We start from the raw sequence: 24657 nt of genomic DNA on the forward strand, positions 1-24657 counted from the left end.
ATGTACATTTTTTGTTGGGCTAAGATATGATATAACTTTACTGATCCCGAAGACAATTCTTGTGCCAGAGATTTCTCCAAAATTACAATAACATAAGAATAAAAACATTAGAACTTTAAAAATAAAGTGAAATGCAACAAACAATAAACAATACAAAATCCAAAAAACAGTGTATAACAGAACAATAATAGAAGTGAGTTCAGTGAAAATGTAAATTAAAATAAGCTTATCTTATTTGTTGAATAAAATTTTTAAAAATCTGTGATTTTTTTTTCCCTTCCTAATCAAAATTCCACCTTCATTCAGCTTAATATTAGATGATTTGAGAGTAGGCACCCATAGAAGTACCATTACGGTAAAAAAGTATACAACAATTCTGACCAATCAGCGGTCTCAGTCGAGTAGCCAAGCAGCTGCTCCTCGTATGAGGAAATTTACAGTAAATCAGCAGCCGGACATACTTAGCTAGGTCGATCAGCTTCAGAAATAGAAGCTAATGCTGCAGCACTTCAAACAGAAACATTACAGGCCAGACGACACGTTTGTTCAGAGGCCGCGCTTCGTCCGGGCAGGTTGTACTGAGGTGTTTGCGGTGAGTTTTCTACGTCAGATCTGTTCAAGGCTAACCACCACACCTACACAAACTCTTGAGTCATTGCAAAGATGAAGCTCCTAGGAAACATACTGACTAATGTTGAGTGTTAACTAATGTCCCACTTCAGTTCATTATGTCAGATAAACCTAGTGGCTGCCTTGATATCGTGGTAGTGATATTATTTTCCTCCTGTTGGTTAAATTTTAGTACACACGGTCTAGAAGTTCACATTTAGTATGAATAGGTGGAAAATACTAACTTATTAGCAAGAGGAAATAGATTGCAGTACAACAATAAACTTGTTGGTATTTATTTAAACATTTTCCATCAATGTAAGAGTCTTATCCAACCTAACTCAGTTTCAGCTGTGTGCCAGATTACTTAGTTATTGTTGTCATAATTAAATATTTTTTGTAAGGCTGCAACAAACGAATATTTTCATTGCTGATTAGTCTGCTTATTTCCTTGATTAACTGATTTGTTGCTTAGTCTATAAAATGTCAGAAATGGTGAAAAACGTTGATCATTGTTTCACATTTAAGAAGCTGGAATCAGAGAATTTTGACTTCTGCCCCTTAAGAATGACTTAAATCAATTAATCAACTATCAAAAGACTTTTAATAACATTCATTCATTACAGCTCTGTATTTTTGCATTTTATCCATTGTGCTCCTTGTGTGGTGAAACTGAAAAGTCTATCAGACCATGTGCTGTTTGTTTTTAGACTTTGTTCCCTTTTTATGGATGCTTTCAATGGGGCAACACACCCTTAACTACAGCAGTGCAATGCTTGTTTAAACAGCAGAAGAAATGCTGTTGAACTGCTTTTCTCAATACAAGTCCTGATTAGTTTTTGTATGTTCACATGCATTATACCTTTTTTCGGTGTTAAGTTGGCTATAAGTCCGACGTATCGTTTTGTCAATTTTACAAAGCTGCAAAGAACCCAAAATACAAGAAAAAAGACACACGTGCCTATGAGAATCTACAAATCTTTAGTGATAATCACTGGGAAATTTTGTTTCAGTTTTTATACACACTAATAATAATAATGATGACAGTAGCAATAATAGTAATAAAGTTTAATTGTATAGCAAATATCAAAGTGCTTTACACATAAAACACAATGATAAAATGCACAGTAGTATCTGAGCAAACAGGCAAGCATACAGAATTAAACTTAAAAATAATGGATGAAATAGCAAGGATACAATATAATTAACAATCTGTACAATGAAACTTAAAGCATACGTAAAGCAGCGCAAGATGTGCAATGTCAAATTTAAAGTACAACTCAGTTGTTAAGAATTAAATTATAACAAAGCCTCTCGATAATAAGTCTTCAAAAGTGATTTAAAAGAAGATACTGAGTTGGCAGATACAGTAGGGGAAAAAATGTAAGAAATGAATCTAGCATAAAATCTGTTTACATGTTAAATGATTTTATCCCAACTCACTTAGGAGCCTTTTTCATTGAAAGTGCCCATAAATCACTGCAAATAATTTAACCAGCACAGCCTAAGCAATGACTTGCTGTGGATGAGGTCACCAGCAAATGGTAGCCACTTAAACAAAGGTCTACCTAAAAAAAAAAAAAAAAAGATGGTTTAAGTGTACTTTACCTCGCCATCAGACAGCCTTCTCTGATGGGAAATCGCCGTTATACAAGCCAAATATCACTTTCTCCAAACCAACCAAACAGACAGACTCCACATTAATGCTGTCTTGGTGAAGGATTGTGTTTGTGATTGAGAGGAGGAGCTCAAATTTGTGTCGGTCTTTGACCTTCTGATTGATGTGTTTCTCTGCAGAGATGAGGGCGCTGACTTTGCAGCAGTCAGATGGAGCGCAGCAGCTCCAGCAGCAGGCTTCATGTGGGAGAAGTCTGTCCTCCAACTACGCTCCTCCAAGTCTGGAGAATAAGTTCTTGGCTCAGTCCTCCAGCTCTCCGCTCTTAAGCTTTACAGCACAACCTTCCCTTTGCCCTGCTCTCCAGCCCTCCAGCCTGTCTTCCACCACTTCCTCCCTTCTCTCCACCCCTTCCCTCTCACCTTCCCTCACCTCTCCTCTCCTCAGCACTGAGAACAAGCTTCTAAGTAGCAGCTCACCTCTCTCTTTTTCCCTGACCTCTGTCCCTAATAACTCCCTGCTGTCAACATCCTTCAACAGCAGTGCTCTGCTCAGTCACTTTGCTCATCCATCTTCATTCATACATCATGGTCTGGGTGGAGTGGAGAAGAAAGATGATGACAAAGGCGAAGACCAAGAGGAAACATCTCAAGAGATGCAGTCCTATTATGAAGAAGCAAGTGTGGTACGCAAAATGTTCTGCTTTACTTTTTGACAAGGGAAGCACAATATTGGATTTTTATGCCTCCCATTCTCATGAACGTGATATGTCAGAAATGCCTGGAGGGTATTTCTTCAAATTTGGTACAAAAGTCCACTTGGACTCAAGGATGAATTTATGAGATTTTAGTCAAAGGGGTTAATTAGGGGCTAATTAGGGGTGTCACATTTTCAATGTTAAATAGAGAATTGATTCAATTTGAACAATCGAAGTCAAATGCAGAATTTGTGATTTTCACTATGTTTTTTGGGGGTTTTTTCTACCATCTACTTTTGGTCTGGAGAGTGACCAGCCATAAAAACAACACTTTAAAAACGACACAGTGCAGCCTACTCACTGTTCTATCATAGCTGATACCATATAGTCTTTAACTTTTCAAAAGTAATTTGAAGATGTAAATGATGGTTGTCAGGCCATAAAACCAATGATCGTTTGATCTTACAAGTCAAGACTCAACATTGAAGTCAAATAAATCATTGATTTAAAGATTTCTGACACCCCTACTGCTAAACATGTTTAAAATATTTGACAAATGTCATTTTTGGTGCATCCAGTTTGGTCTTATTACCGTTTTAATGCGACTTCTTCTGCATCAGACACATTCTGAGGAAGATGATCTTTTGACTGACGAAGAGGAGGATGCTGGGACACCCATGGAACTACCGGTCCTGGAAACAGAGTTGGATGACCAGGACCTCGAACAACCTTTGGTCATCAGACAGGAGGAATTTTCTGAGGTTGATAGAGGAGAAGATAGCATTAAAGAGGAGCTGAAAGACAAGAAGGTTGGAGAAAATAGTTTACTCTGCATATTTATGTCATAAAAACGTGGTATTTTTTGGTGCCGTATTTGCAAGTTTATTATTTTTCTGCACCAGTGCTACCAAATTATGTTCCTGTGTGCTTATTTTATGTGTCGATTAAAGTGACTATAACACAGACCTGCTTGTGTTTCTGTTCTTTTCCTCAGTACCTCCTGCTGAATGCTGTGTGTTGCTCTCTGGTCAATAAGAGCACAGCTCCAGGCCAGCAGGACTGGGACTCAGAGAACAGTGTTTGGACCAGGATCAAAACCTTGGCAGCGGACATTTCTGTCAACGACCCAGCGTTTCTTCTCAAGGTGTGTGTCTGTGTGCGTCCGTGTGTTTGGATGGATTGTAGCTCCTGAACTTCTAATTTAATGTAAAAACAGTGAAGTTTGAAGACTTCTGGGACATCATCGTCAACCAACTGGGAAAATACACCCAGAAAAACACTACTGGAAATAATGGAAATCACAAGAATTGAAAGAAAAAATAACTATTTCAATATAATTTATTCAAGTATTTTAAAAGGGGGGGGGGGGGGTACAGCACAATATGACAGCATGGTGCAGGATTAAATGGATGCCACAGACTTGAAAAATACAAACATTTTGGCTGAGTTTTCCAACTTGGAAAGGAAAAAACGTGACAGTAGGAAAAACACATAAGTGAGAGCAAAAGTTGTTACTTGTATATATACATGATTGATTTGATTTGATTATTATTATTGTTTCATGCACAAATAATGTGGCCAGCCCAAACAGGCTTACAAGACACCGTTATGTAGAAAAAACAACCAGAAACCAGAGTAGGAACATAAATTGCAGTTGATACTAAACAAATAAATCATCCTGATGCTTTTTCCCAACTTCAGAAGCAAAGGTAGCCAACTTATGAGCTTCAAAATTAAACATCAGCGCAGAAGAACATTCCTAGATTTTGAACAGATGTTTCATTTAATATAGATATTCTTCTATTCTTAAGTCACCATAAAAACAGGCAACACAGAAGGAAGTGTGATTCATTCTCAACTTCTCCTATTTTGCGTTTGTGGTCCCCATGAATGTTTTTCAGTTTGCCAACTTAAATGACCAGAAGAAGGATTTGTGTTCCCAGCTGTGCAACTAAAGACCTTTGACTCCTTGATATGTGGTTCATGTAAAACATTTTTTTTTTCATGTTGAAAATATTTCCTTTAACTCTTGAAAGGCAGGTCGCCCTTTTCCAGTGAATACCTTTCACCAAATTGCTGCCCTTTCCCTGTACTCTCAGTTTTACACCAGTTTCTAGTTTACTGGAGCTTTTTTGCTGGCGGCAAGAAAAACGCTTGTCAGGTGTCTCCTGTCAAGTGCCCTGAAGTGCAGGTTCACTGCTGCACAGCATTTGGAGTTTCCAACGTGGTTGTTGGATGGTTAACTGTCTGCTTTTGGTCTTGGGTGTCTAGGGTGACATCATGAAAGGCGTATTTCAGATTAGTCAGATCAGTCAGTGTATTACCAACAGTAGATGGCGGTTTGACAAACACCAAAGTCACACAATAACACAAACAAACTAACCAGACAATCTTTTTAAGTTGGCCCCAAAATGACTATAAAAGTTTATAATAATTTTCGTTAGTTGTGTACAGAGTGTTTGTTCTTTCCTTTTCATTTCAGGTAGCAGTTTACACTCGACAGCAGTTGAACATCCGCATCACAGCAAACTTCTTGTTGGCTCTGGCTGCCAATCAGCCCTCCACCAAGTCACATGTCCGCAGATACTTCTGTGCTGCTGTGCAGCTGCCCTCTGATTGGCTGGAAGTCGTCAGGATTTACAGCACGGTAAGTCTTGAACGAGCGTGGTCTGTTGTCTGGTGGAATCTGGATGTGTCACTTCTGTCCAGTCTGAACAACTTTTGTCTGTTTGCAGTGTTTCAGCCGCTCCCTGCCAATGTGCCTGAAGAAGGCGATGGCTGACAAGTTCAAGCAGTTCAGCGAGTATCAGCTGGCCAAATATAACACACGCAAACACCGCTGTAAACACAGCCGCAACAGGCGCAAAGCCAAGGTACAGAAGCATTCAGCCAGTTCAGTGTTAAAATTAAAGTTAAACCAAATTATATTACACCTCTGTCATTATCAGACAGAAAACGGTTTGTCCATATTAGTGTTAATTATATTTCCTGCCTTTAGTGTTCTCACTGTGGTTAAAAAAATTCCATACGCCGTTAACTGAAACTTTGTGCAGTTTCTATTTTTAGGACAATATACTCATTTCTCTACATTAACACTGCACTGTTGGTCTATTTATAGTTTGTTCTTCTTATGCTGTCTTTCTTTTCAGAACATAAGTGGTCAGATGCTGAAAGAGTGGGCGAACTTGCTCAGATCAGATGCAACTATCCTGAAGAAGTTTGTAAGTTAATATAAAGTACTTTCCTATTGTGTCACTCAAGATTTATTTTTCTTTTTTTTTTTTTTATACATTTTTAGTCACTTATATTTAAAGCTACTACAAGGAACTTTCATATTTCATTGATTTTTGATCCCCCTGTGGATAAAAGTAGTTTCCACTTTAATAACCAGAAATATAAAGTCAAAAATAAAATTATCTAAATAAAAATCTCCCTCTGCTTCTTTGTAGTTGGCTAACACACCACTCACTGTAACTCTGTGGGAAAATGTAAACATAGGCTTGTTTCAGCTGATTTCAGGGTTAATCCTAGAGCCAGTCTTCTTGTGGATGTTAGTTTATGTATTCATGTGGAGGCATCTTTAATAAATTGAGACGGTTTCATAACAAGTTATGTAATTTTAGAAGTGGGGTTTAGCTAAGTGTAGGTACTTTAATTCACATCCATCTTTGCTGTGAATACAAGTATGGGTTTTGTGCGAATAGCTAAACTTAAATTATAATAAAAATATTCATTCTGAACATCAGAACCCTCCATTTGCTTTTAGAAGAAACCCCCATCAGAGAGAGACAGAGGAGGTTTGGGGTGGAGGTCTCACGTCCGAAAGATTAAAACGTGCAGAATAACATCAGACTGTAACTCTGATAATTTGTTATTCATATTATGAAGATCAGCTAAAGATCCTGTGAATGACATGAAGTAAAGTGTCCTGACAGTGTTTGCGAGACACATGAACCATTATGCACAGGTGACAGGTGTGTTAAAGTTTGTTTGTTTTTTCTTGGGCTTCGAAACCACGGCAGCTGCAGAGGAGCCACAACCTCCATACATGAGGCGCATGCTCCACCGACTGAGCTACCCAGGCTCCCCATGTTACTAGTCATTTTATACATTTTTTTCAGCAGACAAGATTGTAATTAAGCTGTAGGAGCTTCTTAGATATTTTTTTTTTTTACAAATTTGTCCTGTAAGGGCAGCTGCACTTTCCATCATCTGGTTTAAAACCAGTCAAATTATATCAACAATCTGTTATTAATGATAGCTTAATCAGTGCAACAGACAAGTGAAGACACATCAATAATACTTTGACATTTTTTACATAACTGAAAGCAGGAATTGTAGCCTATATTTGTGATTTAATCAGAATATTTTTGTGATTCAGAGTAGGAAAAAACTATTGATCTGATTCTGATTTTTGTAGACTAATTGATAATTTAATGAAATCTCTCATTTGAATTTTCCGTCTTCTTTACTTTGGTGACAGCGGGTCTGGTGTTGCACATTCCTCCATAATATTATTTATTTTTCATGACAAACTGGCAGCACTTCAAAATACCCAATACATTTAGCAGCATCTTTCAAGATTACCTTGTCACTGCATCAGGACTCAACATTTTTGCCTTCAAGTATTCAGTTAAGTTGAGTCTCACAGCATATAGGTAGTTCTCGTTTAAGCTTATCTTTCAGTGTAACAATTATTTTCAGGATAAGCAGGATAGGAGTCAGAAATTCTGAATTGTCTGGTCACACTAAAATGTGAATATTTGTCTGCTGAAAATTGCTAAACTAAAAAAATTATTAATTTTGACCACCAAAACACATTGTTTTGGTGCCTTAGAAGAAATCCCATCATCATCATCTTGTATAATTTATATTTATTGCAGGTTTTCTCTTGCAGAGTTGCTAATGTTCTTATTTTAATTACTTTTTTGTGTGTGTCTGTGTGGCGCAGTTGCAGCTAGAGGGCAGCAAAAAGGTGGTGGATAAAAAGCAGAATGAGTTCAGTATGAAGAAGATGATCAAGAGGCTTCACATTAAAGAACCGGCTGAACATGTTATGGCCATCCTGGGAAAAAAGTAAGACACACAAACACACTTAATCATTTAATGAGTAGGTTGAATGTTGTTGGCGTCCACACAGAGCACGCCCATAAATAACATTCACCTGCTGTCTGTAGTAGAGTAGACCTCAGTAGAGCTAAGGACATTTTAAGTGCTTGTTAATGTCTTAAACATTTGTAACATCTCCTGTGAAGATATTTTTTATATAATTACAGTTGTGTTATAATGTCATTCATTATCTGTTTTCCATGGATGTATCACACAGAGGGAGTTAAAGTTCTTGACAACTTCATAAATATACTAAAAATAACAGTGAAAAATCCTCATGTCAGATTACAGATATTGTCTTTATTGTCCCTAGAGGGAAACTGATTTGCCTAGAGGACCATTTAAAAATGCACAAAACATTTAAACACTGGTGGACAACCAGCAAACACTAGGACAAAGTTTACAGACTGGTTCAAAAGGAGATTCTATTACATCCAGGTCCAGTAGACCAACTAAGCGTCTTCTATGGAAATAAATGCAAATAAGCAACCTGCAGACAAACTATGTGCCCTTCCCATACCAAGCAACAATACAAAACATTAACTGTTTGGATTTAATTAAAGTCGTGTGGTTAAAACTTATAGAGCGTGCTCTGTTGCACGCAGTGCGTCAGTTTTTCCAGTGTATAAATATCATCTACTGTCCCTGAGTGTCTATTTCTCCTCATTTCCTTGTGAGAGTTTTTCTTACTGGATATCAACAGTAGTTTGACCAAATACCTATCCATTATTTCTCCAGTGTCTTTAGTAAAGTTACAATTTCAAAGATAGAAGATAGAAGAAGGACCATGTAGATCATAGGTATCATATTTCATTATTTTTGGCATTGTTTTTTGTCCAGTTTTCCAAAACAAAATATATGTGAGTCATCTGCAGTCAGTGCTTCACACATTCTCCAGTGTTGTTAATTTTTGTCTACTCTTGAATTTGAGTGTGATGGAAAAAATGGATAAAACTTTTCCAAGAGAACTCTCTCAATATCCATGACTTGTTGAAGGAGGTCTGTATTTTCCACGTCTTGCCAGTCATCATCTTTAATTTTTGTGAATGCCATTATTATTTTACCAAAATTTGATGACAAGCGTACAGTCAGAAAATATATAAAGGGCAGATATAATTCAAATTTTTATTCCTTTGTACATTTATTGTTTAGACAATATGAAGACAGAAAAGTGGACATATGAAGGGAGAATAAGAATGGATTCAGTCTCAAGCCTGTTGTGATATCTCTGTTGTCCTAAAGGCACGTAACTTTTACCCCTGGTCTATCTGTGTGTCCGTCCTGCTTCCACTTTAAAATCATGATTGTGTTGCTCCCAGGTATCCTGCTGACCTGAAGACATTCAATCGCAGTGGAATGAAGGGCACGTGGGACAGAGAGAGAGCCGGGCAGCGGATGAAGCTCAAAGAGCCAGAGACGTGGGAACGGCTGCTCAGTCTGGAGGGCAACAAGGCCGCCACCTGGGAGAAGCTCATAGGTCTGCTGAGCTCATACAGACAAATTGGAACAATCTGCGGCATTTGTCTGTTTCGCATTTCACAAGTTTCTTACATTTGTTTGGATAAATAAAAGCCTAACTTAAGTTAAAGATACAGCACACTTTACATGAGATCTAAGTTTCATTTATACAGTAAAACACCCCTCTAATAATACTCCAAGACAAACGTCCATGAACACATGTTGATGAACATTGTCTCTACCATGTAGACAAAAAGTCTCTTCCATTCATGGCGATGCTGAGGAACCTGAGGAACATGATCATTACGGGCATCAGTGAGGCTCATCACAAGAAGATCCTCAGCAAACTGACCAATAAGGTGAGAGTAAAGCATGTACTCAGTCTTTATTTCTAAAAATTACAATTCAGTTTTTCATTACAAAAGAAAAAAAATCTCACATGTGTATTTCAGTTGGTTGTCACGTTTCTTTATATGCCTTGTGTAACGTTTTTGTGCTTACAGAAAGCAGTTATTCAGAGCCGACAGTTTCCGTTCAGATTCCTCGCTGCTTACAAAGTCATCATGGAGCTTTACACTTCGGGTGAGATACATCAACTGGCATTAAACTTTTGACTGAAAATAGAAACAAATTTTTGGGTAGCTAATTTATAAGACAGGGTAATGCATTTTGAGTGTCCAAAATGTAAAAATATAACTGAAAAGTTCAAATACAAAAATACAATAATGCTAAATGAAAAAAACTGTGCTGCATCGTTACAGATGTTTTCTGTTGCTGTGGACTTTAAAGGATGAGGCTAGTGATGTTTTATATTTTTCTTAATGTCAACAAATCTCATGTTAAGACTAGGAGAGCAATTAGTGATCATTTTCATTATCACCACTAATCATTAATTATCATTGATCATTAATTTTTTGGTCTATAAAGCATCAGAATACAGTGAAAAATGTCCATTACGCCATCCAGTGACGTCTTCAAATGCCTTGTGTTGTTTTACCAACAGTCCAAAACCCCCAAATATTCTGGTAACCGTCATGCAAGACACAACAAAAGCGGGAAACTCTCACATTTGAAATCTTGAATTATCAAATATTTGAAAATTTTGCCTGAAATAACTTAAACAATTAATCAGTTGTCAAAAAAGTTGGCGATAATCCCATATACTGTACACTGTCCTGTCGCTCCAAATACTCAGTAGAGCAGAAGCTCGTCCCCAATAATCCCCAACAATCCCCAACAAATGCACTCTTAACTCTGCAGTGTGTAGCTGTTTCAGATACTGGTTTTATGTGTGCTGACCCATACAGAGTATTACAGATCTAGTAGTTTTTTCTTGACAAGATATATCTGTGCACCTCTGACCTGCAACAGAGACAGTGCCTCCTCTTTGCCTCTCTGTCCTGCAGCCTCAGCATCACAGCAGGCGATGCCCCCCGTTAAAGAGATCCTGAAGGGCATCCTGAAGAAGATTCCCAAGAGCAAACGCTTCAACCGTCAGGACTGGGACACAACTCCAAGGAGCAGGATCAGGGTGACACTTGGAGTGCCGTTCATCTATCGACTCTACAAAATAAAGAAGGCTGAGCTCATAAAGGCCAAGTATGAGAATGTCCTTTGTCCGTTTTAGTGTTTTTTCTCTTATATCTTCTGATATTGTTTTGACATTGTGTGCATGGAAATGCTCTTGCTTTCACTATTAAACATAGCCATGAGTTTATTTTTTTACGATTTGATTTCACCAAATGTTTAAGTGATCTCTGGTCATTAAAGATTTTTTTCTGACCACATTTCTTCCAGGAAGATGATGGTTCACCACTTTATTTCTTTATTTGATGCAGGCCAATAATTTGATTCTTCTGAAACAGAATAACATCTTTTCCACGACCACACGATATGTCTTCTGACATGGTTGTTTAAGACATGAGAAGCTACTCACTGCATCAGTTAGACTTAAATAACTTGTTGCCAGCTGAAATATATTAATCACTGCAGTAATTATCTAATTGAAGGCTCTTACCTGTTTGCTTTGTTAAATCCAGGTGGTGATGTTTTTGGCCAGGCAGTGTATTTTTAGTTGTAATGTTTCCCACGTACAATTTCTGTTGATAATGTAATTTGACTTTGTAATAGTTTATAACATCAAGTAAAGCCCATTAGGTGTGCCATATTTTTTTTTTTTTGTTGTTGATTAAACTAATTTTATAAATCCAGATGAACATATATTTAAGGAATATAAGAAAATAATTTGATTTGACTATGAGACTGAGTTGATGTCATGTACAGGGGCGTGTCCAGATTTTTTTGACTGGGTGGCCCAATTGAGGTGTTAACTTATTTGATTTATTTTTAACTAAACTGAGAAAAAAGTACTTTCAAACACGTTAGTCAACAGAGAACTGAGATTTACAGTATGTCACCTCCATCAGCACAGAGTTCTCTTGATGCTAATCAAAATTTAAAAAAAACAAAAAACAAATGTGTGCAGTGTTTGCTTTGATGGAGAATTTTTTTTTATTACATTAATTAAAAAGACAAGATTTACATCTGCATGGATTGAAAAGAAGTATACTCATTGTAACTGTTTCTGTGTCTATGCATCCAGTCAGAGGCAGTATGATGTCGCTCTGTTGGACCGTTACCGCAAAGCTCTGGAGACGGCGGTTCAGATCTCCTGTCGTTACAACGTGTCCCCACTCCCTGGACGGACCGTCATCCTACTGTCCAATAACATAAGGGATGATCAGTCCCTGAAACTGGACTTCTGCCTCCCACCAGACCCCGAAAAAGAAGAGGAGCAAGAGGAAGATGAAGAGTCCACAAGGAGACGGGGGAAGAAAAAGAAGGATGACCCGCTCACTCCCTCTGTAGGTCTTCTGATTAGTAATAACACACAGGACATATGAGCTGCTAAAAACAATGCTAACCCAGTTCATGTTTTCCTGATGTCTCCATGTTTACATTCTCTCAGTCAATGGAGGTGGCAGTTTTGCTCTCTCTGATGATCGCCAGTAGTGCCGAGGACTTTCAGTTCTGGTTAATGGACTGGAGTAAGCATGAAGAAGTCAAACTGAAGTCTGATGTTCTTTTGGATAACGTGAGGACTGTGATGAAACACATAAAGGTCAGGGCTTTGTTTCTGTGGCATCCTTCTTGTGTTCTGTTTTTCTGTTTTTAGAACTTCTGTTTTTGTTTTTTTGTTTTGTTTTGTTTTTTTAGCTTAAACCCAGGAGTAAAAGTGCTGCTTATTAGAACATGTTTTGTAAAAGGGGTAGATATGGTAAGCTTTTTTTTTTTCCTTTTTTATTTTTATTATTTTTTCATTGAACAACAAAGATAACAAACAATGGATCCCATGCAAGTAACCATTTACAGGCAAATGTTCTCTATTTTTTTTGTATCTACCATTTGTTATTATTTTGTTAGTACCCACTGATTTATGGGAATATTTCCTAAGAAAAAGAAAAAAAAATCTTGATTTCACAGTCCACGAATTGTTTGTCTAATGCAAGGCAAAAAAAAATCTAATTAATTATAATAAAAGTCATTATTATTTATATATAATTATTTTTTTTCATTCTAATTAAAATATCTATAGGTATATAATAATCAAGAAATATTCAGTGTTTCATGTAGGGGATTGTTTTTAATTGTTAATAGTTAAAGGCAGTGAAAGTCTTCCCTCATCTACTTCACACTTCACAAATTTGCTGCATTTATCTATTATATTACTATTTCTATATCATTTTAAATTCAATATTTTAGGAGCCCAAAAACTGATATAATGTAAGGTGGTAGCGTACAGTTCTAACTAACAAAGATCCTTATACCTCACACGAGGTAAAGAGGTATAAAAGCAGTTTAGACAGCCTTTTCAGTAAATTTAATGACTTTTGTTACCTATTGTTGCTCTAACTGAAGTATATTTCTGAATTGGTGAAATAACAGATGGTCTGTGTTTTGAAAAAATTAATTAATTTAATTTGGCCTTTATTAATGAATTCTTCTCATTTACAGGCGCAATGTCAACGTGACAATTCCAATGAAGAAATGGATGTAATTTCTACGATATTCAACAAGAAAAACAAGGTTAGTTTATTTCTACATATGCATCTTAACTAGTCTTGACTAGTTTGTGTGATTTAGTAGCATCTAGCCTGAACTTGCAGATTGCAAACTATGCAAACTATGAACCTATGGTGGCTGCTAAACTCACATGAACACGAAAGACCTGCAGTTCTAAAACGATGGTGATCAGAAGTCAAAACAGTGAGAGCCGTGGCTTTAGATGACAGCTGAAGGTTCCTCCTTGTCACCCTTGACTTCGTACACTTTTGTATATCAGGTGGACAACATCATCATGTTGACTGACAACTGGTTGAATCATGAAGTCACATGGACCGTCAACAACTACAAGAAGGACATAAACAACAAAGCCCTCGTGGTGGAAATCTACTTCTCAGGCCGGTAAAACTACAAGTTGCTGCTGCAGCTGTTGTTACTCCTATGTCTTACAGACTCTGTTGGGAGGCTAAAGTTGCACTCAGACCAATTACCATTTCTTCTTTCAATATTCTTTCAGCATAGATGGGTGCTCTTTTAAAACTTGTTTGTTTGCAAAAATGTTTTCAGCTGATTTCTGTCCCCTCTCTCGTTTCTAACTCACCCTGAATGCTTGTATTGTTGCAGAGACTTGGAGTACACCAGTGACAGGAACTGTGTGAAGCTGGCAGGTTTCAGTGAACAGATGCTGAGGTAAAATGTCTGGTTGCTCATTTTTATCAGCTTTATATTCTTTGTGTAAATGTAAGACATGTTAAGCCTAATGGCACTTGAAAGCAAACCTTGGCTTTCTAATTGTGATTTATTGATAATGGTAGGAATGTATTCATTTACATGCTCATTGGTTTGCTGAAATTTAGATGAGAGGATCACTATCACTCTTGTATCTACCAGCTCACCAATTATTACACATTGTTATGTCTCGTTTGCTTATTCCACACAAAACCTGAAATGTGAAAACAACCAGAAAGTCACTGGACCTGGTCAAGAAATACTTTGATGAAACAAACAAGATGTAACACGTTAAAAGGGATGATGAGGACTGTTTACCTTTTACCTTTGGACAGGGACAGGCTAGCTATTTCTCCATGTTGCCAGTCTTAATGCTAAGCTAAGCTAACCAGCTATAAGATATAGCTTCATATTTATTCTACATACATGAGAGTGGTATCAATCTTCTCACCTAACTCTCACCAAGAAAGCAAAAAAAGTATTTTCCACTTTAACTATTTCTTTAACTGTGTGACCAGGTTTGTTGCAGAACGAGGATCATCCAGGCTGCTGGACCACGTGGAGCATTTAGACAAACTCTACAACATCCCACCTCCAGAGGGAGCTAAAGACTCTCAGACCACAAACAATGTCGCGTCAATACCTGCCAGCCCCAAGTTAAGGTAATTTTAATGTTTGAGTGGTTTTCTAATTTGACACTTGACGTTGAAGGCTTGCTGTCCAGGATGTTTTCTTTTCCTCGCTAGTTTAACACCAACTCCTTCCTCTGTCCTCAGGTGGCAAGGTGTTCGTGTGTTCATCTCCTCCACCTTCAGAGACATGCATGCCGAGCGCGACATCTTGGTGCGGAACGTGTTCCCGGAGCTCCGGCGTCGGGCTGCGTCGCACTGCCTCTACGTGCAGGAGGTGGAGCTGCGTTGGGGTGTGACGGAGGAGGAGTCGGGGCGGGCCACCGAGCTGTGCCTGTCAGAGGTGTGTCGTAGTCAGATGATGGTAGGAATCCTGGGGGAGAGGTACGGCCTGGTGCCTCCTGAACCTGTCCTACCTGACCTGCCACAGCACAGCTGGGTAAGACTTGAGATCAGAAATGTTTTAAATTTGCTCATAATTTTCTAGTTATAATAAAAAAAAATTGATTTAAAATATTCTTAGAAAGTATTTACAGAGGCATTATTTCGTTCTTTTTGTGCAGCTGAAGTCGGCCCCAGCAGGCCTGTCCATCACAGAGATGGAGATCCGTCAGTTCCAGGCTCTTTATCCTGACACGGCACACCAGCGAATGTTCTGCTACTTCAGAGACCCAAAAATCGTCAAGTACGCAATACATACTGACATATGCACGTCACAATTTGCGTCAAGTATTTTCTTTTACCAGTTTCATTTTCCTCAAGTTAATTTTTAAAATGTTCATAGGATGTTTTTGTAAAATATTTGTGATTCCATAAAACTGGTTTCAGTTCTGTAATCCATTTAAGTCTTTTGTGTTTTAATTTAAGTTTCCGCTGTTGTTGCTCAGATCGATTCCCGTGGCTTGGAGATCTGATTTTGCTCCTGAATCAAAGGAGGCCGAGTCTAAAATGGCCTCTCTGAAGAGACAGATCCATGACAGTCAAGTCAAGGTCACTGAAAAGTGAGTCATCTCAGTCACCTCCCGACTGCACTGTAGCTGTGGTATTAAAACAACAGTTCACTACACCTTGAGAGTACTGCTCATTTAAGGCTTATTTTAGTAGTTTTAAAAGTGGTATTTGGTAACCTACATTGTGAACTGAGACTTTGATCATAATTAGGAGTTCCAGTTGAACGAAGCGTAATACTGGATCACCAGTATTTACTGGTGAAGTACAATATATTTTGAGAAAACTTGCTAGCTACTAGCTGAGGCCTCTTCTGTTTGTTTCTTTTCATAGTTACACATGTGAGTGGGGAGGCGTCGTGGAGGGAAAACCGTATCTGAAAAACCTGGATGACTTTGGCAAGGCGGTGCTGGAAGACCTGTGGACGGCTGTTGTGAAGCAGTTTGTGGAAGTTAGTGTTATTTTATTAGATCACCATTAATTATTCCTAAATATGCCAGTGGTACTTCACATGTTGTTGAGTTTAATCTATATTATTGCATCCTTTGTAAACTAGTCCAATTAACTTTTTTCTGGGGATCCACTTTTTAAAAATGACAAACATTACAACCCAGTTCACAGTGGGCCTTAGTAATAAATCTTATGAAGTAAATGAATGCTCCTGGCCATTTTTACTTCCATTTCTTCATCTTATATTATCTTGACTAGAGCTGGCTCATTTCAGTGTGTACACGCTGAAACCAGTTTTACAAAATCAAATAATATTCTGTAACCCACTTATACCAATTCCATGATGGAAATTTTTTCTCTATACATTTTCTTACATTGAATAATATAATATATTAATATGTAATATATAATATTTGATCAGGATGTCATATACTGAAATACACATCTGCTTTAATTTGGTATGTGCATCCAGACATTTCAAATTAAATTTCTTTGTCATTTAATCTTAATATAAACAATTTCTATCAATTTTCTGGTCTATTTCAGGCTTTAAACAGGAATAATAATGTTTTGAAATCTATAAAATCGCTTTTCTGTAATGCATACAAATGTTTAGTCTTTAGTCTTTAGTCTTTAGTCATGTTTGTTTTGTCCTGCACCTCTGTGCAATAACCAAAATATGCAAGAAAGTGTCCTTTTCTTTATTCAAAGGTCCAATATGTAAGATTTAGAGGGATTTATTTTCAGACTATGGCAGAAACTGAATATAATATTCATAAGTATGTTTTAATGGGTGTATGCCATGTTTCTAGATAGGGGATTTGCATTTTTCACTAAATCACACGCTGGTCCTTTTAAAATTTGCGTTCGGCTAAATCTGTTTACTTTCCATCGCTGTGTGAAACCACTACAGTGACAACATTTGTCAACACAGCAAACAGACAGTAGATCAGAAATAACACCTGATTATTTTCCGTGTTGCAGGAGCATGACGAGGCGGGGGCTGTGTCCGCTGTGACTGAGCAGGAGGTGCACCACGAGGCGCTGCTGAGGCAGTTCTCCGGCAGACAGAAGCTGATGATCAAGGCTGTCGAGATGGTGGAGAGGGTCCAGCCAAAAGGAGGGATGATAGTGGTGGAGGGAGGACCTGGAGAGGGCAAAACTGTCTTCATGGTAAATTTAATGATAATTAAAAAATATATATTTAATAATTATTATTAAGGCCGTGCTGTGCCAACAAGGATTATTTTTTAAATCCAATTAAATCATGGTGTAACTATGTTGCACCAAACTCCAATGTAAAATGTGATCCAGTATGAAATTTAAACTTACATTTTAGGAGATTTAACTATTAAAAAAGCTTCCTTTTTGAGATGGTTTGAGTAAAATAATGTTCTGGTGAGTAGGCCATCTAGGCTAACCAAGTGTTTAGGTAGCAAAGAATCTTTTTTTTTTAAGGAATACAGAGCAACTTTTTTAAATTTTCAATTTGAAACTTCATCTGAACCTTAGATTAAATTAATCCTTGTTCGTGCAACTCAGTCTAAACTTGCCTGAAAGATTTTTTTTAAGGACTGTTGTATGAGATTGCATCAGTTTTAGCTTATTGTACCTAATAAACTGGTAACTGAATGTTAGTCCTCTACATTGGAAACATTACTACCCCTGTTCCTCCCTCTCCACTCAGGCCGCTCTAGCAGACCTCGTCTATACTCACCGCACTGATGCCATCTCCTACTCTACTGCTGCCAGCCAATCAGCACGTTCTGTGGAAAACCTGCTCCAGTGCCTCATTCAGCGATTGAGGAAATTGAAGGATACAGAGGAGGAATCCCCTCTTCCCCACTCTTACAAGTACCTAGCTTTTGAATTGTCCTTAAAGTAGTTAAAGGAATGGTTCATGTTTTTTGAGGTTGTATGAGGTACTCATCCATAGCCAGTGTGTTACCTACAGTAGATGACGGCTAGCAGAACTAGCAGGAGTACCAGTGTAGGAAGCCAAGCAATGTACTGCTGTGGACAGGGTCAGCAGCAAAACATATTTTACCTAAAAATAAAAAGCACATGCTATATTTAGAATATTTTCATGACTTTACCTTGCTGTCAGTCTGCCTTTTCTGATGGGAAACTAACAGGTTGTATGTTCCTCACAGCTGAAACAACTGGATGATGAAACATAACAGATGTGTACATTCGTGTCATGTTTATCTGCTAAGCTCAGTTTCTTCTTGTGTTTTGGCGAAGACAGCTAACACAACTGTAAGGTGCTTAGAAAGCTTGAAAATGCACTTTGAAAATTCTTGAAAAATGCTTGAATTTGATCTTGAAAACGTGTAGAAACCTTGTTAAAAAGCTAACATATGGAAGCATTTTGGCTTCTATTGAGCTGAAGGGAAAAAGGACCTGGACAAGAGCCACGCTGTATTCAAGTTGTGTTCTACCTAAACTAATTATTGATCATTACAAAGATGTTATGCTTTAAAAGTAGAGTAAAAATAAAGCACACAGTGAGAAAATAAATCATGCATAGAAATCCAAAATTTTGACGCATTACAATGATAATTATTTTATGATCACATTGTAGACCTCTGAATCGAAATTGAATTGTTAGGGGGTCAAGAGATTCCCTCCCCTAGTAACCGCCATCTTCTGTGGGTAATATAATGACCATGAATAAGTATCTCGTACAGCCCTACTTCAGAAAATCTGAACTATCTCTTTAAGATCTACAAGTACGTCGTATAGTCTATACACTAACAGCTGTTGCCTTTTCTCTTAATTATTTGTGATCACAGAGATTTGGTGTCAGAATTTCACTCCAGTTTGTGCAACATGAAGGACAAAAAACCTCTGACAGTGCTGGTCGACGGGGTAGATCATGTCCGTGACGCCAAAGGCCAGCTCTGCTCTGATTGGATACCACAGCAGCTTCCACAGGTCAGTTACATGGATAGGAAGACTGAAGGGAAACACACACCTGTTCTAGTGAGGTCCTAGAAGACATTAAAAAAAAAGACAGAATTCAAAAACTGAAGGTGCATTTATTGTAATTTAGTAAGACTGATGTTTCTGCCAAAATGTTGATCTTCATAAACTTGCATGGTTTGGATGCAAGGCACAAAATGATATTAAAATTATACATATTATATTTATGTCATTATTGTTAGCAATGTCCGGAGCTGCTCCTCTACATTAATATACACTGGTTGCTTTGTTTATGGTTGAATTTTTTAAGCATTTCTCTGCATCAGTAAGACTGAGGTATTCTTTTTCTTGTCAGGGAATTTGTTTAGTGGTGAGCATCACATCCAAAGCAGCACTGTTACAAACACTGGCCAAGAAAAATGGCGCTGTCCTGTTTACTGTGGGACAACTAACCATGCAAGACCGGAAGGACATAGTTCAGAGAGGGCTGGACACATTCGGGAAGAAGCTCAGTGAATCTGCATTCAACAACCAGGTTCTTCTTCTATGTTTTTCATACTAAATTCTGCATCTAAGCGTGATGCTGCCATTGATATGGATAACAGCTGTCCGACAGTTTTTAATGTTTCGTTAATTTATCAGTTTTTTTTGTCCTCTAACTGTGCTGTGTCTGCTTGTCCAGCTCCAGACACTGATAATGAAGAGGGGAGCAGTGAGTCCTCTCTACCTACACCTGGCCTGTGAAGACCTGAGGAACTTTGCCACCTTTGACAAGGTTTCATGTCACTTTTTTTGACACTTCCACAATCATCACACTGGTTTTCTTTGCAGCGTTGGCTGTGATAATACTGTGTACTGGGTGGATGTTACATAAAACTTTCTCACAATATGCAAACACCAGTAAACATAAATAATGACAATATTAAAGGGACTGTTCACCCCCATATCAAAAAATCTTACCCGTAGTGCTTTTTATACATGTAGATTGTTTTGTTTTGACAGAATTAGACGGCACTCAGCTTGTGGTGCTCAAACTCTCCCCAAAAACATTTTAGAAACTCAACATCCATGTCTCTTTCCAGACTTTGTTGAGAGTAGTTTCACGTAGGAACTATTTTATTTCTACTGAACTAAATGGATAAATAGCACTATAGGTAAGAGGAAAACATATTTTTGATTTGGGGGTGAACTTTCCCTTTAAAACAAGACTTGCCGTGCTAGCAGCTCTGTGAGAGTGTATCATAGTGATAATGTTGAGCTAAATATGCATTAGCATGCTAACATTTGCTAATTAGCAGTGTACATAAAGTACAGCTGATGCTGCAATTACTTTTGCAGCCATTTAATGATAAACCAAAGTCCTGGACATCTTTTGACCCGATGATGTAGTTAAGTGTTGCTCATCTCGACCATTTCACTGCAATATTAGACCACCCCTATACCAGTTTAACTTGATGCATTCACATGATTATCAATTTGTTGATTAAAAACAATGATTACAATAAACTTTTTGTATGTTTTAGTTGAAGGAGAACCTCCAGGGTTTGCCTCAGTCTCTGAGTCAGTTGGTGCACTACAGCCTGGACCGACTCTGCTCGCAGTACAGAGACGTGCTGGGGCTCCGCTGGGCTCTGGCAGTACTTGCTGTCAGTGCCACCGGTAAGTCATTTTCATGTACATCTTAAACTTTATGGAGTGTTACATTGGGTAAATTGACAGGAAGAGCAATACATAGAGTGATAAAATATTGAAAGGGATGTTATAACCAGCTGTCTTTGTTTTTGCCTCAACATTTTGGTGTCTTGATCGACAGGCCTGAGGGAGGGAGACTTGTACTCTGTACTGAGCACGTGTAATGATCTGTCCTCACGGGACGGACAGGTCACATGGCAGGAAGTGCTGCATCTGTCCAGGAAGCCCAAAGGACGCATTCCCATGGCAACTTTCACTCGTATAGTACAGAGTTTGAAAAGGTATGAGTCCCAAAGGGATGCAAATCCAAGAAGTAGGGATGCTGGGAAAAATCCCAGCATCAGTAACAAAGTCCTCCTCATTATGTAGAAAACAGCCTGTTTAGATAAAAAGTGAAACTGCAGACCACATTTCTAAAGGAGGAAGAATTATTAAACCTATCTGGATGCTTATTTTCAGCCTGACTGGTCTGTCTCATTGCCACAACACTGACGACCTGCTGACTTTACCCAATCCGGAGGTGAGGAGGGCCTTTGATGACTTTCTCCTCCAGACAGACAGTGACAGAACCAAAGCTCATCTCGTACTGGCAGGTAAAGTACACACAATCTGTTTTAATACAGTGTAAATAAGTAAAGGTCACAGTATATTTGAATTAGTCTTCAATCACTTTCTCCTGTCTCTTTATACAGCTCACCTGTGGGCACTAGCTGACCAGCAGGGCACAGATACCTTCCTTCACTGTGAGCCTAACAGTGTCATGCACCTGCCCTCCAGCCTGGTTAGTCGTCTCTCATCAGCACACACACACACACTGAAAAGCGATCAGCAGATAAGGCAAATGACTTTATCTGTCTCACTTCCACATTAAACTGCCAAGCTGTCAACTGAAATCAGTAACTTGAACAAGCAGCGCGAGCAGTGATAACAGAACATAATTCCTGCAGCAGACATGCAGTGACAGTTGTTGCAATGGAAGCAGTAGCTCAGTCATCCTGTCATGTCATTCTAACCTAACCTTGTTAGGGAGTCACAGTTTGACGCGGTACCCATGTAGTTTATTAAATGTAGACTATTGAAAGTTAAAGTATTGAAAAGAAACAATATATAAATAATGCATGTGTTTTGGGTCACATATGGGGGCTGCACAAATGGCTCTGAGGGCTGCCATTAGCCCATGAACAATACCTTAAAAGTAATGAGTACTAACGCTCAGCTCTAGTCACATGTACTAACTTTATGCAGTCAAAAGTTTCAGCTTGCTGACCTTCATCATGTATGACTCAATTGAAGTTTTAATTACACCTTGCCTATCATCTCTTACTTTCTCATTAGATATATAATTGTTGGAAATTATTTAAACCTTGCGATGAAATCAAATTAAATCTTTTTCTTTTGATCATGTTTGAATCATACTTAATGCCAAACAGAATGCTCAATTAAGACTTTTTGAGATGTGAGATCCTCCAGATCGCCACAGTTACACATGATATTTCCAACTAACACCTGCCTGCCTTTACTTGGCCTCATTCAGGTTCAAAGTGGCCAATTGGAGGCTCTTCATTCCCTGCTCTCCAGCTACTTCTTCCTGTATGCTAATGTACGCCATGGCCTCCTGCACCACCTCCTGGAGACCTACATCTTGTATGGTGAGCATGCATGACAGTGATGAGTGTGGCCACACCTTGTGATTGTTTGGCTCATTTTTATATGATTCTCCCTTCAGTACTTAATGTTTTCTTGTGCTCACCTGGATGAACCTGACTTTGACGGCTAATGTTGGTATCCTGTGACCTTTTCCCTCTCCTGTAGATGACAAGCAAAAGTCTGCACCGTCAGGTAAGTTCTTAAAAATACATAAGTCACAAATGAATTCCTGCCAAGTGTGTTCTACTCCTTCTTCTTACAAGTTTCTCTTTGTGCTCTCAGTTGGTTTCCATGATTGTCTAGACGACTGCCGGAGTTTCCTGCGGCGTCATGCCCCTCTGCTCTCCTCCTGGCCAGCTCTTTGCATTCAGCAAGCCCTCAATGAGCCTCCTGACACCTCTGCTCACATCTGGGCACAAAACCTGGCAAAAAAAGGAGGGGTCCAGTTCGTTGAGTGGCTAAACAATGACCATCAGGTCCTTCAGGAGAGATGGTAAGCAGTTCTGCTGTTGTATGTATCCCTTTAATTCAGATGCAAATATCTTCAGTTCATCTCGTTTTTCATCTTTTTAGCCTTTTATGTTTTTGAGTGAATATTGATGAATGTGTCGATGGTCTTGTATTTTCCATTGCAGTCAGCTGGTGTCGACTTTCTCCTCTGAACCGACCTGTCTGGTCATGAGCTCAGATGGAGAGCTGATGGTGGTCGGCACTGGTCAGGGAACGCTGCATATCATCAACACACTGACTGGACAGGTATGAACAGGTTCTTCCCTCATCTTGTCAGGCATTTTGTGGTCTTCCAGATTGACTGGGTGGTTTGTATTCCTGGTTTCCGAACAATTGTGAACCTCACACATTACCACACTCGTTTTCAGTTCACATCAGTACATTTACACGTACACAAGAAGTCAGGGTGCACAGAAAATCTGCAAGACATTTCCTCTACATGTCTTATAGTAACCATGTGTAAATGCAGCAGCTCAGTCATTTTTCCTCTATTCTGACCTTATTTCTGCCTTTATGCTGCCGTTGCACACGTAACAAACAGTGTAGAGGCAAACAAAAGTAAACAAAATACCAGTATTCACAGATAAATACTTCTCTTAGTTTTCTTGTTTACTGTGGGCAAAAAACAATCACATTTCAGCTCTGAGCCATAATCAGTGTAATACAGAAATGGCAGTTTATAAACAGGTGAGATTCAAACTCCAATCAGCAAAGAGAATAAATAATTTCATGAGAGAAAGCATCTGCAACAAACCAGAAACAGCCTTTCATAATAAAGGAGGCGTGACCACAAAAAGGAGATGCTCAGTTGTCACATATACTGAAAAAAAGTCTAATATTAACTCTCTAATGGCTGTGAACAGGAAGTGAAGTCATTGGTGAGCAGCTGTGACGGCATCTCGAGCTGCATCTTTCTTAAGGATGGACGTCTTGCGACCACCTCGTTTGATGGACGAATAGAGCTCTGGGACATTGAGAATGGCTGCAGGTGAGTAGGCAGTTGAATCTTCAGATTCTTCAGATAAAACACAGGCTAATGATGTTTGAATTAACTGACTCATGTTCCTTGCAGGGCTGCGCTTATTGACGCTCACACTAATGCGATAACGGCAAGTGATACCACTGCAGACAAGAAGCACCTTGCCACTGTGTCTCTGGACACCATGCTAAAAGTGAGTCTCATCTGCAATTGCTAGATGCCATTAAATCTTACACACTGGTTCATTAATTATGCTGACTGAATGTTTTTCTGCTGTCAGGTGTGGTCCTCTACTAAAGGTCATGAGGTGGGAGCCCTGTCCAGCTCCAGCCCTTTAAACTGTGTGACCTTTGACCCTGATGATCACCTGCTGGCTGCTGGTTGCTGGAATGGGAATGTGATCCTGTGGAACTGGCTCCAGAATAAAACTCTGGCGGTGAGTTATCATGAAGAGAGGCCAAAAGAATGGTAAAAGAGAGGAAAATTACTGTTTTTGTCAACTGAGTCTGGTGGCTTTGAACGGAGCGACATAGCAGTTTCTTTTAAAACAAAAATGATCTGATCTTTTAAAAAAAAAAAAGGCCTGTCTCTGTAGTGA

The 24657-nt window shown here is 38.6% G+C and overlaps 1 protein-coding gene across 1 annotated transcript in view; it reads left to right on the forward strand.

Moving 5' to 3' along the window:
- Positions 1–435: 435 nt before the first annotated feature.
- tep1 (telomerase-associated protein 1) overlaps positions 436–24657 on the forward strand; it is a 33289-nt gene continuing 9067 nt past the window's right edge. Inside the window, exons 1-38 of the mRNA XM_084732000.1 lie at positions 436–592; positions 2407–2909; positions 3542–3730; positions 3916–4065; positions 5404–5568; positions 5657–5794; positions 6071–6142; positions 7873–7997; positions 9350–9507; positions 9738–9847; positions 9992–10070; positions 10895–11087; positions 12091–12352; positions 12457–12609; positions 13503–13574; positions 13831–13952; positions 14175–14240; positions 14798–14941; positions 15056–15347; positions 15472–15593; positions 15796–15909; positions 16190–16307; positions 17291–17479; positions 17994–18160; positions 19102–19243; positions 19587–19766; positions 19914–20006; positions 20755–20890; positions 21045–21204; positions 21383–21516; positions 21616–21704; positions 22458–22572; positions 22736–22762; positions 22853–23063; positions 23206–23326; positions 23944–24068; positions 24153–24252; positions 24340–24495. Of these exons, the coding sequence (XP_084588126.1) occupies positions 2409–2909; positions 3542–3730; positions 3916–4065; positions 5404–5568; positions 5657–5794; positions 6071–6142; positions 7873–7997; positions 9350–9507; positions 9738–9847; positions 9992–10070; positions 10895–11087; positions 12091–12352; positions 12457–12609; positions 13503–13574; positions 13831–13952; positions 14175–14240; positions 14798–14941; positions 15056–15347; positions 15472–15593; positions 15796–15909; positions 16190–16307; positions 17291–17479; positions 17994–18160; positions 19102–19243; positions 19587–19766; positions 19914–20006; positions 20755–20890; positions 21045–21204; positions 21383–21516; positions 21616–21704; positions 22458–22572; positions 22736–22762; positions 22853–23063; positions 23206–23326; positions 23944–24068; positions 24153–24252; positions 24340–24495 (5490 nt within the window). The 5' untranslated portion in view covers positions 436–592; positions 2407–2408. The remainder of the gene's footprint in view (positions 593–2406; positions 2910–3541; positions 3731–3915; positions 4066–5403; positions 5569–5656; positions 5795–6070; positions 6143–7872; positions 7998–9349; positions 9508–9737; positions 9848–9991; positions 10071–10894; positions 11088–12090; positions 12353–12456; positions 12610–13502; positions 13575–13830; positions 13953–14174; positions 14241–14797; positions 14942–15055; positions 15348–15471; positions 15594–15795; positions 15910–16189; positions 16308–17290; positions 17480–17993; positions 18161–19101; positions 19244–19586; positions 19767–19913; positions 20007–20754; positions 20891–21044; positions 21205–21382; positions 21517–21615; positions 21705–22457; positions 22573–22735; positions 22763–22852; positions 23064–23205; positions 23327–23943; positions 24069–24152; positions 24253–24339; positions 24496–24657) is intronic.

The sequence above is a fragment of the Lutjanus erythropterus genome, chromosome 12 (genome assembly GCF_056507025.1).
Source record: "Lutjanus erythropterus isolate fLutEry1 chromosome 12, fLutEry1.hap2, whole genome shotgun sequence".
Lineage (NCBI taxonomy): Eukaryota > Metazoa > Chordata > Actinopteri > Lutjaniformes > Lutjanidae > Lutjanus > Lutjanus erythropterus.